The sequence below is a fragment of the Ochlerotatus camptorhynchus genome, unplaced genomic scaffold (assembly GCF_037179485.1).
Source record: "Ochlerotatus camptorhynchus isolate MF236.1 unplaced genomic scaffold, CSIRO-AGI_Acam_v1.1 ptg000305l, whole genome shotgun sequence".
Taxonomy (NCBI): domain Eukaryota; kingdom Metazoa; phylum Arthropoda; class Insecta; order Diptera; family Culicidae; genus Ochlerotatus; species Ochlerotatus camptorhynchus.
In genome coordinates this window covers 95020-110876 of record NW_027040793.1, presented here as the reverse complement: position 1 = coordinate 110876, position 15857 = coordinate 95020, and the positions used below count along the sequence as shown (strand labels likewise).

The window sequence follows — 15857 nt, the reverse complement described above, 5'->3', positions numbered from 1 at the left end:
TACTACAATAGATAAAATTACTGGTCACAGTGGCGTAGGTCCCGAACAGAGGAAAAACATGATGAAGGTTTTGGGGATTTTCTAAGATAATTAATTTTTTTAAATGCTACTTGGATTGCAATTTCTACTGAAAGTAATATGAAGACTGAATTAAGCCTACAATTTAATAAGATTCACAGGTAGCATTTAGAAGAAGTTCAATATATATATTTATAATTTCAACCGAGTTGCTTCCTCGCAATATAGCTGGATCTATTCTGGGATGCCATTCCAATCGCTTCTGGAATTCCTTTGATACAGAATTTTTCTCGTGCTCCACTTCATTTTATTAAGGACACCCAATCATACTTGTCAACTAGGATGAGAATTGCTACAGAGGATGTGCTTGCATTTTATGGAGGAAGACGTTCAACTCTTCAACCGTATGAAGCAGAATATATTAAAGCATGGTCCACTTAACAATCTGGACGCAAGAATTCTAAAAGGAATCCAAAGAGTTTGTAGTCAAGTTCTAGAAATATTAATTGAATACCAGAGAAAGTACTGAGACTAGAGATGAGTACCGAACCAAATTATCAATATCCTAGAAACAGAAATAAAATCAAGATAAGATCCAGATTTGAGAATTTTTTTTCAAGATTTCAAGACTTCGAAAACTTTGTGAATTATCGTAATAAGAAGTGATTTTAATACCTCATGTCATCAAGACTCGTTATTATTATTAATATTATTATTGTTTGTTAACATCAATAGGCTCAATGTGGCCCCAATGATGGTTTAAAAGTGTAATATAAAAGTAAGGTCAACATAATAAAATATATAGTCATTCACGGTTTGGAGTCCCAGAGAAAAACGAAGCAAACGCCGGCGTAGCATCCGTCGTGGCAGTTTGAAGTCATATATCGCTGAACCGTTGGTTCCAGCGTTCCAGAATGGAACGTACCAGGCAATAATACAATGATTTGAGACAGTAGATGTTGGAAAAATTCTGAGCTATCCTGAAGATAAAGCCCAATGTTCTTGACGCCTTGTCGACAACATATGCGATATGCTGCTTGTACGTTAGTTGAGAATCCGGAATTACTCCCGGATCTTTAACATGCATCACATGTTCGATTATTCTACCTTGAAGTTCGTAATTAAACGAAATCGGTTCTTTCTTCCGAGAAAATGTGATTACTGAACATTTTGCCGGGTTAACCGTCATTCGGTTAAAATTGCACCAGTTGGCAAAGGCTGCAAACTAACTTTGAAGAAAGTGACACTCGGCTGTCGATAGAAGCAGACCACTTTCAATGTGTGTTACGCGATCGTCTGTTTACTCGGCAGCTACCATTGTGTGGTCCTCCTCATTGTTCTTCATCAGCAGTTCTTTCAGTCGATGTGTCGTCGACTTTAGAAAGGAACCGTTTAGTGATGAGTGTGTGAGTGCTGTCCACGTTTTGCGTCCATTGCTGCAATGGAAACGCTCTGACCCCCGTTGGCGAATCTGCCATACAATGAAACAACTGGAAGCGGCTCCCGTTCTGGTGAAGGAGGCTTATTGGATAGCGGAAGATAAATTGTTTATTGTGTTGTACCTTTTGACTATAACTTTAAAATGTATTGTATAGTAAACAAGAATCCTCGGCTCTGTAAAGTTAATTCGGTTGAGCATCACAAAGCATCGATCTTTCGGTTTTGCTGAAAGCCAAATATTTTCATTTCATCATGATTAAAACATAGTTTTTAATTTAATTTTCTGGAAAAAAAACTGATTTTCTTAGATATTTGATACAATTTCCCGATGTTTAAAAAAAAATAAAAAATAATTTTTTTTTTTTTTTTAAATATCGGGAAATTGTATCAAATATCTAAGAAAATCAGTTTTTTTTTCCAGAAAATTAAATTAAAAACTATGTTTTATCATGATGAAATGAAAATATTTGGCTTTCAGCAATTTTTTTTTAAACATCGGGAAATTGTATCAAATATCTAAGAAAATCAGTTTTTTTTTCCAGAAAATTATATTAAAAACTATGTTTTAATCATGATGAAATGAAAATATTTGGCTTTCAGCAAAACCGAAAGATCGATGCTTTGTGGTGCTCAACCGAATTAACTTTACAGAGCCGAGGATTCTTGAGGTATTCCTGAGGGGGATTGGTAAATGTCAGACCAGAAATCACCGACTGCAATCAACAGCTGACGATCAGTAAGATACGAGTGAAACCATCGCAGGAAGTTTCCACTAACCCCAAGTCTTTGTAGTTTGGCAATCGCAATGACGTGGTTTAGCTTATCGAAGGCTGATGACAAATCCGTATATATGACGTCTGTTTGTGCCCGTTCAGCAATGCTTTCCGTGATATACGAAGGTGGTGGAACGACCGGAAGTGAAGCCGTGTCGATCAGCACTTAGATACTGCCTACAATACGAAAGCAGAGGCTCCATAATGACTAAATCAAATAGCTTCGAGGTAGCGCATAACGAAGTGATTCCTCGATAATTATTCAATCGAAATGTCTGAGAAACAAGATTTCACAAACATTATAAATCTTGGAGACAAAAAAAACTTTGAAACTTAAAGACATTAATTTGCGATGTTTTTAACTGTGCAATAATTAGGAAACGTGGTCTTAATTTTGTTTTTTTTTTTACGTAGGACTACGTCTTTGTTTTCTATATGGGGGTACACTTTGCGAGTATGTAACGAAAGGGTCAGGTTTTGAACGCATATATCTCCAAAGCATTAGTGTGAAATATGTCATGCAATATGCCATTCGACGGGGGCTTACTCCAGAAATTTTGTAGCATATAGTACAAATAGCGCAAATAGTTAAACAACTAAGAAATTTAAATAAAATTTGTAGCATCAAAATTTCCCATACATTGCTTATACCATAAGGTGTATTTCCTAACAAAGACATCACATAGTTGGTCCCAAACGAATCAAGCCGTTGCCGCATTTCTTTTCGAACTTCAGACGTGTTCGAAAGGCTCCACAAGCAGCTTACGCTCTATACAGAGTAGCAGTGATGAAGCCACACTGTCACTGTTTGGGTACAGTTGCTCATCGTGAGAAAACATTGTGGGCCACCGTCATCAAGCACGTTATCGTCATGTCGAAGCTCACCCAAGCTCAAACTAGCTCACCGTATCCGTGGTAGTCTCAGAATTCTCCATCCACGAAATCGAACAACCCGGTAATGTGCATCAAACCTGCCGCGTCCAGAAGAATACGAACCTGTGATAAGTGGCGTCATGATATAGTGCTTGTTGTTCATCGGTGAACAGCCGGGTAATTTAATTGCCACTCGAAATAAGACGATGCGTATCAAACCAGGGCGACACAAATAGTTCCTCTTAAAGAGTTAATTTTCATTAACTCATAGAAGCAAAACCCGCCTGAACAAAATTCACACAAAACCGTCTTTTTCGGGGTGCCAATATTAATTTTACCACCTAAGAGTTGATTTTGATAATTAACCATATTGTCAAGCTTCTGCATTCATTTTCCATCATATGTCAATGCTGTTGTTTGAAACTACGCAATTGTTCACTCCGTTAATTGTTCACATAGGACAGTACAGTGCAAAACTTGTCTGGTACCTCTATATATGCATTTAGATTAACATTCAAAGTCCCTCCCTTTTTACATATTCTGCACAAAAAATACATCCAAAGTCCCTCCCTTTTTACGTATTCTGCACAGCATACTTTGTGCAGAATATGTAAAAAAGAAGAGACTTCTGATGTTGATCGAAATGCATATATAGCCACAAGCCATCAAAACGACCCTTTTCAGGGCCACCACAATTTTCAAAGAAAGAGTTAGTTTGGAATATTTTCTAACACAAGAATAATTACACATGAACTGAAAAAGAATCTTATTAGTATTAAACGGAAAATGGATACTGACCAATTATTACACTTTGGAAGAAATTCATTGTTGTCATAATAATATCGGGAATTTTAAATAACGTTCGTTCAAAATAGTTAACATATGTGAGCGTAGTCCTACGTCAACTGTTCATGCAACCCCATTGGGCTGTCCCTTGTAGTTTTTTTTTTTTTTCAGAATACAAAGACCATGAGATTTTTTTTCAAATTCGGATTTCTTTTTCTTTTTTAGTTGTTTCACTTCATTTGATATTTTCCCCCGTATATTTGAAACTTTTATACACTTTTTTCAAAATTACCATTTTGTGAAGTAAAAACATTGACTTGAAAAAACAAAAATCAATTTTTTACACTAAAATATACTTTAATTTTTAAATTACTTCGCATGTCTTCAAAAGTCTGCACAAAATAATAAATTTCTTCAAATGTCTATGAAAACAAAAAATCAAATGTCTTCAAAATAATTGCTTGGTTTAACGGCTTTGTTAGTCTGCGACTGCGATGTAATCTACCCGACGTTTCGACCATGAGTTGTGGCCTTTTCAAGGGAAAATATTGTCCTTGAAAAAGATCACAACCCATGGCCGAAACGTCGGGCAGATTACATCCTAGTCGTTAGAGTTTTAGAAGACTGAGAAAGCCGTTAAAACAAGCAATTTCCCTTACGTCCCAGCAGTCTTGTAAACGGTCACTGTAGTCGACACATTTTCTGTGATAATTGACTGCCTTTGCCTCCGACACTTGCAAAACAAGCTATCATAGTACAGTACCAAACTAAAATGTCATATGACAGGCTCTGTCATACGACACTGTCGCCGAAGACCGTCACGAATGTATGTATTTTAGTTTTTCTCATAATAAGAGCTGCTGATGGTGTGCTTGTGTGAATTCTGAAAATAGCAAGCAATGATGTCCTAGAAATAATATTTCTGATCAGAAATGGTTTGATTTACACCAAATTGAGGAATTACAACGAAATCACACATGTCATATGATAGCTATTTTGATAATTTTCTTTTAGCTCGAATTTTATTCTACCGCTAGTGTTGTGTGAGAGAGGCGACGGTAGAGCATGAGTGTTGAAATAAAAATAGACTGTCGCGCACGACAACGAAGCGAGTGTAGTAAAAAACGTCAACTGTTTCAACCCCTGCGTCCCAGTCCCAATTCTCGTATTAAAAAAATAATGATTTCAGCATACGCTGATTAACACAATTAGGGAAAACTGCCACACATCGACGAACCGTGAATACAAGACGTAACGGTCGATGGAATCCCATGTCTAGGGTTTTGAAGGTTTCTGTGACTCCAAGTCCTCGAAAATGTTTCCCAGTTCCCGCATCTTACAATCTTCCAAATCTTAGATCTTGAAAATTCTCTTGGATCTTGTAATTGTTCAATGTTTGGGGTTGTGAAAAAAATGTCCATGTTCATTATCTAGGATAATGTTCTTCGTCTAAATCATTTAAATCCATGAAAATTCTCCACAGCTGAGATTTTTTTCTGAATCCAGGATCTGAAATGTTGTCTAAGTTCTGGATCTTGACATTTACTCAAAGTTTGAGTGTTTCAACTGGTTATTACGTTCTGTCAGTTTTAACTGGTTATTACGTTCAAAATTCAGAAGGTGTTGAAAAGTAGGTTTGGTGAGATTTTTGGAATAGACTGTTGGACTTGGTAGATTTGTTAGAACAAAGCTGACTTTGAAAGTGCGTGCTTCGATGAGACATGCTGAATTTTGACGGAGCCTGAACCACTTCACCAGTGTTACCTGCTAGTCGTCGTTCTGGACCATAGTGTCTTGAATAACCCTTCACTCTTAGCTCGCATAATCATATTCTAAAAAAATCCTTTTGTTAATCCGTTAATCTAATAATCATAATTTAAAATTCAGTTTTCAATAACTCAAAGATCGAAACTATTATATCCTAGTAACAAACATAAAAAGGAAACAACATCTGTCAGTCACCCACTTATCCGTCCCGCATCTTCTAATCCGTCCAATACACCGGTCCAGATCAACGGTCAGGACTAGATATATCCCGATCAACGCGAGAGTGCAAATGCGAACAACTCGCGCGCAGAAAAGAAAATAAAACAAGAACAAAAATTTGGAATATTCAAATTTTTTTCTTTTCGTTTTCTCATCCACCCATCTCTTATTCCCGCAAGCAGTGGAACGCGTTCGGTCGTGAGGGGGACCCAAAGAAACAAGTTTTATTCGATATATACGCGCGCGAGAGTCGCGCAATGTGTCCCACCACCACCACCACCACCGTCGTCATCATGATCGATCAACTCGCATCTACACATACCTACAATCCTGCCCTGCTTGGCCAAGTGTGTCTCTCCCCATCATTGAAGCTGACTTTCGCTCCGGACAGTGGGCCACGCACCGAGACGGGGGGTGTACCGGAGCAGCAAAACCGGACTCGCCCATAAGCCTTGAACTCTCCCTCCCCGCGGGGTCTCTCGGGCACACATACAAACACTCAAAGACACATACCCGTTCGCTTCGTCACCTCAAAAGAAGCTTTTCACATTTTTCTCTTCTCGATATCCAAGGCCTAACTATTCTTTTCTTTTTCTGCTGGGGCTCCACGTGGATGCATGCCGTTCCCTCCTCTGCTTGACAACATCGAACAGTATGAACTCTCGCCCATTGCAATGACCCTTACCCCGACCCAAGCGATCGACAGAGGAAAAAAAAAGCCAAGCATCCCACCAAGGGTCAGAAGACGAAAAACAAACTCGTTAAAATTTTAATCGCTATCATCCAATTTTGTCTCGACCAGTTTTCGCGACGACCGAAAACTGCTTGGACGAACGTCGTTCAAGTCTCTCGCTGGAAAGGCTGGTTAAAGTAGTCTCAAACGGAGGAAGAAAACTGTCGCAGCAGTATCCAAAAATGGTTTTCTGGACCTGCTGGATGACAGGATGGCAGCTGATGGCGGCGGTGGCGGTGGGGAAGCCAAACAAAACCCAATTTACATAATCGATTTGTATTTGTCATCATCAATTTTACTTTTGGACATTGATTTTTTCATTCCGCTTCGCGTGTTCTCGCATCTCCCTGGTCAAGCCCCGGACTACAGCAAGCAGTAGGTCGGAAACCGAAAATTGGAAAATGTGGATCTACAATTTCCACCCGGAGTAGTTGACTATTAATAATTTAAGTCTACTCTTGGGGCGCAATCACGGAATGTTCATGAAAATACGCACTTCAACGACATTTGATACGAATATCAGTGGTGCGTTTCACATCTAACGTCGTCATCGTCGTCGTCGCAGATAATGACTGTCAGAACAAGTTTCGCAGGCGCGTCTTACCCCCTCCCACGAACACCCCTCTAGTGCACTAACCTTCCCAATGCAATCGTTTAATTAGTATGCATTCCGATCGGTTTCGAGAGACGTGTTGCACACTCGCCAGCTCTCTATGTGCGGGACACTGGCGGCTATGAAAAGGGCAAGGCGAAGCGTGCCCCCTTGCTATGATTTTGTAGTTAAAAATTATGTATTGAGCAATGCACCGTTCTGATTAATACTTACTGCTATTAATATTTTGAATCTTAGACCCTTTGAAAACTGGTCCAGTATGGACGAGACCCGTGAACCCGGTATATATTTCACATTAGACGCCGTTTACTCTAGTTTACCTGGCTTTTAGGTTTCGGACCCATTAAGATGTCCAATCTACAATCTAAGTTTTGATTTGGAGCCTTTCTTGAACTTCTTCAAAATCGAGGTTTCCCGACCTTGTTTTCAAAGCTTTTCTGATGTTTTTTTTAATGTTCTATTCTGAGTATCCTTAAATTTTCGGAAATTTCTACATCTTTCGCTGAGGTTCCCCAATATTAGTAAAGGATTCCAAAGCATTATCAATATTCCCCTAATATTTTTTTAAAAAATTATCTTAACTTTCCTGAGGAAACCTAAACTGTTCTGTAGTTCCTTTGACCTTCTCTGAACTTACCCGTAGCTTTCAAGAGGTTCACTGAAGCGTCTCCGAAGCATCTTCTTGAAGTTACAAAAGATCTATTAAGTTTTTCACACATGTCTGAGGCACTAACTGAGTCATATTGATATTCCCTAGTATTTCTTTAAATTTTACCGAATATCTATGAAATCCATTGATCTCCTTTGAAATTCAGAATGATTTTCTAAAATTAGCAAAAATTCTCTGGAGAAAATTAAATTTCTATAAAGTTCTCTGAACTTCTCAGAGAACTTCTCAGGAAACTCCTGAGAGGATCAGGGAGCTAATGAAAATATATCAAGCTTGGAGAGGGTTCAGCGAATTTTGAAGATCTTAAAAGTGCTTCAGAGAAGATCAGATAGGTTCAGAGAACTTCGATGTCCAGGGAGCATCAGACGAGTACATACATTTCAACGGCTGTTCAGGGAACAGATAAAGTCAAGGAGTTTTAAAGTATCAAATACTAAAATATGTTCTGACAACTATAGAAACGTTCAGTGTTCACTCGGCTGTCGACAGAAGCAGGCCACTATCGATGTGTGTTCTTCATCAACAGTTCTTTCGGTCGATGCGTCGTCGACTTTGGAAAGCATCTGTTTCATGATGAGTGTGTGAGTGATGACCACGTTTTGTGCCCATTGCTGCAATGGAAGCGCTCTGCTCCCCGTTGGCGATACTGCCATACAATGAAAGCACTGGAAGCGGATCCCGTTCTGATGTAGGAGGTTTGTTGGACAGCAGTAGAGCCTCCCTGGCTCCCTGGCGGTAGCATTGGTGCTCAGCACGGAAAACAAGATCGACGGAAAACAAATCAAGGGAAAAAACATAATTTTCGGAGCGGTCAACTTCCTTTTAAGGACTAGCCGCAACCCATAGATTCAGAAACGTTGACTTAAATGGTGGTAACTGAACAGTATTATATAAAATCAGAATCGATTATACCAGTTTACATGGGATTAAATGTTGAACAAAACTTTACCGATTTATCTGAATTTTACTCACATTGTGCCACCAGATCTCCCTGAGAAGCTTTCTGTAAACTTTTGTTCAATGCATGGGTTTTATTTACTCTTCGAGAAGTCAATGACGTTTTCTGAAGATCATGATTAGAAGGATGAGACTGAGAAATCTATTGCTTAATTTATGGGGGAGTAATATTGGAAAAAAAAAAGTAAATGAACTCCGGGGAACAGTTTGTTAAGAACCCAGTCCACAGTCCACCTGGAGATGCCTGTGGAATGCCATAGTCACCAAGTAATCGAGAGTTGCTCACCACCATCCAATAGCCATCAGCTGAGAGTCATCGAGGTGTACTGCCTCCGAACCGCCGGCTAATGGATCTGGCAGAAAACTGCCGTCCCCTGGTAGACCCCTCGCACCAGCAACGTCACCGACCAGCCAACGAACCAACCGACTGCGGTGACTGAAATATGTCAACTCAAAAGACGCAGCTCTCTCATCATCACTCGACGTGGGCCCCACACACTCACACACACACACATACACATACGGTAGCAGTTTCGCAATTCAAGGCCACTCTACGCAGTGCATCAGAGCAGCAGCAGTTTGGTGGGGAAAAGGGGGAGGGCAGCGAAACGCTTGCACATCGCAATGTCTCCGTAAATGATGCGAGACTGGCGCCATTTATAAATATTTACATGTACTTACCACACCCCACAACGAACGAGAGTGCTACGACATCGTACTTAATTTAACTGCGCTGAACAACCTTTTTTGCTATCGACCAATGCAATTAAGTCGCATTCCGTAGCGATTGAATATTCACGTTTCCTCCGATGCGATCCTTCTCTTCATGTGATCGTCAGACTTCAATTTATGACAGCGTAAAACTTTCGAAATCAAGCTGGGATATTATTGTATACATAATTAGGACTTGGCCATCCACAAACGGATTGCGCCACGAATTCCCACAACAATCGCTGAATTGTTCAAATTCCTCCCTGAAGTGGCAATTAACACCACTGCAGTGGCAGCAGCAGCAACAGCAATAGCCTCTCAACCATGCGATCCTTGAAATATTTACGAACAAGTGCTAATTATACCTTTCCGATTGTTCGATTCTCTCCCCAGATGGCGAGTACTTGTTTGCCGACCCCGAGAGCAAACTGTCCAAATACGGACCAAAAAGTTGGCGTTCATCACACACGCACGTAAGTATCCCCCCTTACTCCATACATCGAGGATCATTAACCCGGACCTAATTGCCTTCTTCTTCCTTTTCTTCTTTGACCTTCCAGGGCTTAGACGCAAACGGGAAACCTCTCCTGGAACTACACTTCCGTGTGCAGTTCTACATCGAGAGCCCACTCATGCTGAGAGATGAAGTGTCCCGCCATAACTACTACCTGCAGCTCAAGTACAATGCCATCAACCGGGATCTGCCGAAGGAATACTCCGAGCAATCGCTGTTGCTCCTAGGTGGCCTATCGCTTCAAGCCGATCTCGGCGATTGTCCGGACGAGAACGGAATCGTCACCGATGGTACCAGCAGTACAAGTGGCAGCTCCAGCAGCAATGCTGGCAGCACTGGCGGAAGCACCACTAGCACAACCAATTCCGGTAACGGCAGCACCAGCCACAACAACAACAATAACAACAACAGCAACAATAGTAGTAGTAGTAGTAGTAGCAGTAGCAGTAGCAGTAGCAGTAGTAGTAGCAGCAGTAATAGCATCAACAACAACAACAGTAGTACTAGTATTAGTAGCAACACCAATACCATCAACAACACCACCACCACCACCACCCCCAGCGGCAACAATGAATACTTCAGGCCGGAAGAGTACATCAACCCGTCGCTCCGGTCGGCGTGGGGCATTTCGGCGCTTACCTCTTGCCATCGGGAAAACCGAGGAATGTCTCGGGCCGACGCCGAAACGCACTACATCCGGGAGGCTTGCAACCTCAACGAAGCCATCAATGCACACGTGTTTCGCATGAAGCAAACCAAGAACGAATGCGGCATGGGCACGGTATCGCTCAGCATTTACGCAAAGGGCATTCGCATTGCCATGGACAACTCAACGCCAACGACGTTCAACTGGCCCAACATCGGAAAGCTGAGCTTCGATCGGAAAAAGTTCGAAATCCGATCGGGAGACACCAAAATCATCCTGTACTCGGTGAACGACGACAAGAACAAAATGATATTAGCGCTGTGCCGGGAGACGCACCAATTTTCTATGAAAATTGCCCCGCGACTAACGGAAGCCATGAAGCGGGAGGAAGAGGAAAGCAGCTGCATTCACGGCTATCCATACCTGTACTCCCGGGCACTAAATCTACCGTACAAAAGCAAAAGCGACCAGCGAATATCGGTCATATCCAGCACCAGCTCGAATACTACCTCCGGCATCGTGAGTGATCGAGTTCATTCCGAGGATGAACTAGAGATCATCATCAATACGCCACCTACAGCAACACTCGCAGCTCCGTCGACGGAAAGTCTTGCATTGGCCCATCTGCTAGATTGTCCTAGCGTAAGCCGGCAAACTTCCTCCGTTGGACAGGTATCCCTGAAAGACCTAGAAGGCACACTGGCGGCTTTGTCGGTGCGATCGAACACCACAAGCCGATCGGCCAGCAGCGATGGAGCAGAAGGAAAGGAGCGGTCGGTTAAAGATTGCGAATCATCTCCCTCGTCACAGCACAACATAGGTTCGCAATGTTCGTCCACGTGCAGCACCGTAGTTGTAGCTACCGATTGCATAAGCTTACCTCAAACCAGCACCAACGGGTCAATAGAACGGCGTCAAACGTCAACTTGCAGTAGCCTAGAACTGGGATACAGCCATACGGCCCAGAACAGCACTTTAAGTGTGGCAACCAGTACGTGCCTAGACCATGACATCAATGAAGAGGAAGAGGAAACCAACTCCGGAGTCTATACCCTTGCTCACGCACCACCGACCGAAACTAGTGGAGTGTACACGATGAACAGCAGTGAGATGACGGGTCAGTCTTCGGAAATTGCTGAATCAGAATCTCATGAGAGTTCACACTATGGCAGCTTCCAACCTTGTCATAGTGAGATTGCCGAACCGTTAGAACCAGCTGATTCAGTGGATGGTGATTTCAGGCCCCGTTTAGACAGCGATATGAACGAGTTCAGATTACGATCAGATTCCACTGTATCTGCCGCCGGATCATTCAGAGGCGATGGAAGTGATCCAACAGACAATACGCATACGCTCTTAAGTGCGGAGGAGCTGACCGACTTGATCGTTGGACGAGGAACGTATCCATCGAGGAAAACTGTCAGCCATACGCTCGATTCAGACAGTGACTACGTAACGCTGCCATTGCCCCTGGATGGAGAGAGTTATCTGCAGGGTAGCGAAGATACCGCTCCTACGGAAGACGAATACGATGACGACGTTCTACCTCCAGCTCCTCCGAAGAGAATCGACAGTAATATGCCAGCGCAGCGACAGTCGCTCATGAGTCTGGTTAGCTCCAATGATTCTCCTCCACCACCTCCTCCACCTTACAATGCGCATCACGAAACTACCGGGCTGCGTGGACCGGACATACGTCCGGACGAAGCACCAGTAATTCCACTTCGTGATCCACCTCCGTATCCACAGAAACCAACAACTATGGTAAGGGAACGACCAGTTCCACCTCCAGTCATTCCGGTGTGCAGCACATCTAACATACAGACATCTGCAATACCAGAGGAAGTACCAGCGCGTTTCATTACCACCAGGCCTCAGATCAATATCCTTAAAGCACATACCAGTGTAGTTGGTGAAACTGCAAAGCCTAGCTATGCGGCACCGACGGTCAACAACATCAGTAATCTAGCGCAATCTCCACTACCCACTACAGTGACAACAGGGCCATCAACGCCCAGCGGAATCGGCATACCGGTTGTTCCGTACCATAAAAGCATTACCTCGCCTCCACCACCATATCTGGAAATGCCGAAGCCACCGCATCGAACCTGTGTATTGCTACCGGTAATCAAACCTCGTCAGTATCATCCACCTCCACCTCCGACAATGCCACGACAACCTCCACCACCTCCTCCTGCTCATTCGCTAGCTACGGTATATACCGGTCAGCTGGCACGGTCCCAGATCGAGCTCTACCAACAGCAGCTCTACAGTGACGTAGACTACGTCATCTACCCGATCCAGGATCCCGCGATCAGTCAACAGGAGTATCTAGACGCTAAGCAAGGCTCGATACTGGCAGCAATGGCACAGAGTCCACCTCCACCACCATATCTTGCCTATCACACAGTTCGAGCTCACAATCGAAGCTGGGAAGCTTGCAAGAATCACGCCATCTACCGGAGTACACCGTACCTTTCCATGGCTCTGTCATCAAACTCTCGATATGCTTCCACCCAGAATCTATCGGATACGTACGTTCAACTTCCTGGAACATACTCTCCTCTGTACAGTCCTTCGATAGCGAGCCTCTGTTCATCGTACGAACCACCTCCACCACCTCCGCTTCGCCCGAGGCCCATATCCAGCAGCTCATCGTCTATGTTCGTCCGATCTCGCTCTGACGACAACATCCTGAACTCTGTCGAAAGTACTCCGAAGATACGTCGGTTGCCACCTCCACCCCCACCGCCATACGAAACAAGAAAAACCACCCGCAAACCACCGATACCCCTTCCCACTCCAGAGAAGCATATGCTATCAACGGTCAAAGCTGCTACCATCATGCAAAAACCTCCCGAAGGTGAGATCAGCGTCAACTTCCACCATCAACTTGATATTATAACAAGGCTTTTCTTTTTTACAGTCCCAGCTAAACCAACTCCCACGAAACCGTGTGGCCCGAGTGCCAAACTACAGGCCCAAATCAGGAAGCAATACCCAGACATCGATTTCAGCACGTCTATCGACATTCGGACTCTACGGGAAAAAAGCAAAAACCTAGACCTTCCACTCATCTCCGCCTTAATGCATGACCGATCCCTACTGAAGCAAACCCGTGCATTCGTTATGCCCAAACATCCCAAGTCTGGATTGATCGGTTCCCCTAATAGCATAACCACCTCCACCACTACCACCACCACCAATATCACCACCAGTCCCAGCCAACAGAATCTCCTGAACCACAAGACCAAGTATCCGGTGTCTGGTCTGAGCACCACCCAGCTTGTCAAACCCCGCAAATCGTCGGTCGTAAGCCATAGGCATCCGAACGACAAGTTGCCACCGCTGCCGGGACAAACGGCGACCGAAGGCAACAACTACGTGATGGATCCGACCCCGGCCAAGCAGAAGAGCTACAGCTCCTCACAACCCAGTGCCTGAGATATCAGAACTTTCGGATATCACACAGAGAGCTTGGTCGTCGTCGACGCCGTCGATACGTGTCAGATAAATTCTATAATTTAACGATGAAAACGATAGACTTTTACATTTGGAAACCTATTGTGTCATGCTAAAGCTAAGATAGTAGATTTTTGTCGTCTTAATCGGGAGAGAGAAATTTGTGTTACTTGCATTTTTATAAAATGGACCTATAGTTTGTTGTACTATTTTCTCCTTTAGAATACGCCAGGCAAGCCGGGAAAGTCGAAAGGAAGTTCTTGGAACGACGTTACTCACAATAATGGCCCCACCGAACGTACTCTGTCCGTTTCCAAATCGAGCATTCCCCCCAAATATTATGTTTTTCCTACTCTCTCTCGCTCACTCTGTCGAAAAATGCACAAAACCGCACGCCCACATCGTTCCAAGCTTTCTTGCGATTTTCAAAACCCATACAGCACTAGCTGCAATCCGACTGTGTCAGCTCACGAAGAACAAACATCAAAACACACGCATATTAGAATGTAAACGCGCGAAGTATCTTTCTTTAGTGGAAATTACTCAGGATATTTTTTTATTAAAACAACGCTCTTTGTTTAGGCAAAATCTAGTTCTCTGTTTTAAGCGTAAGTGTGTAAATAGGTTTCAGCGGACAGGAAGAGGGCACACCTAAACAAACGGAATTCTATTTTGGGTACAGAATCGTTGAAGAAAATTCACCTTCATTTTTGGCACAGAATCCTTTCCGAAGCAAATAATGATTCGAAAAAAAAAAATCCATGAAATTCGTGCCAAATTTACCCGCTAAGTAGAAAAACGTTTTACAAATTCGTTAATCGTAACGCAAATCTATAGAATAGATAGAGTAAATTGAATGCACACACACAAGGAGGACAAGACTAATGACTTAGATTAAAGCAATTTTGTAACGAGTGAATGCAAAGCAATAACTGAAAACTTTCTGTATTTGAAACGTTGGTAAATATGCTGTATAGATTAGGATTCATCTGCCTATCGGGAATAAGCCCTTGTATTTCTGGAAATGGAACAAAAATCTCGAAGAAGTAATTTACACTCAAAGTGAGTCGCCATATTTATTTGTTACTGAAAGCGTTTGAGGATACTGAATCGTGAATGAGAAAAAAAATAGGAAGAGAGAGAGCGTGAGCGAGAAAGTGAGTGTACGTGAGGAGAACTTTTTGGATGGCAAATACCCGGTTGAAGAAAAAAATAAAAGTAATAGTGAGCTAGACAGGGGCAAGTTTATGATCATAGTACATTTTTGCTCAAATTACCTACTGTAGGAAACCTTTGGTGTAAGTGGTGCACAAGTGCATTGGTTTATTTAGGTTACGTTGAATTTTATTTAAAACAATATTTTATTTTAGCGTCGTTCCGTGCGAGAGAAGATGGCGTGTATTTTTACTAGGGAACCACTGACAAATGAAAACGAGTACGAACTGTTTCTAGGGAGTAGTAAAGTAATCGTTATGTTTTCCTATAGACATTTTTAATAGTTTTTTATTAACATTCTCTCTACTCTATACAACACAGCTAAGGTTGACATGTGTACAGATCAGGCTAGGACGTTAAGCTACTAGTAGGTTAGAAACTATTTGAATTTTCTTCTTTATAAGAAAAAATCCAGAAAATAAAATCCAAAATGAATCGAAAACAAAAAATCTTCAATGAT

The 15857-nt window shown here is 42.5% G+C and overlaps 1 protein-coding gene across 3 annotated transcripts in view; it reads left to right on the top strand.

The window, feature by feature from the left end:
- LOC135707225 (protein expanded-like) overlaps positions 1-15846 on the top strand; it is a 170783-nt gene extending 154937 nt beyond the window's left edge. For all 3 annotated transcript variants that reach the window (XM_065228990.1, XM_065228989.1, XM_065228991.1), the window contains exons 4-6: positions 9954-10033; positions 10121-13583; positions 13647-15846. In XM_065228990.1, coding sequence (XP_065085062.1) covers positions 9954-10033; positions 10121-13583; positions 13647-14164 — 4061 coding nt within the window. In that variant the 3' untranslated portion in view covers positions 14165-15846. The remainder of the gene's footprint in view (positions 1-9953; positions 10034-10120; positions 13584-13646) is intronic.
- Positions 15847-15857: the final 11 nt, after the last annotated feature.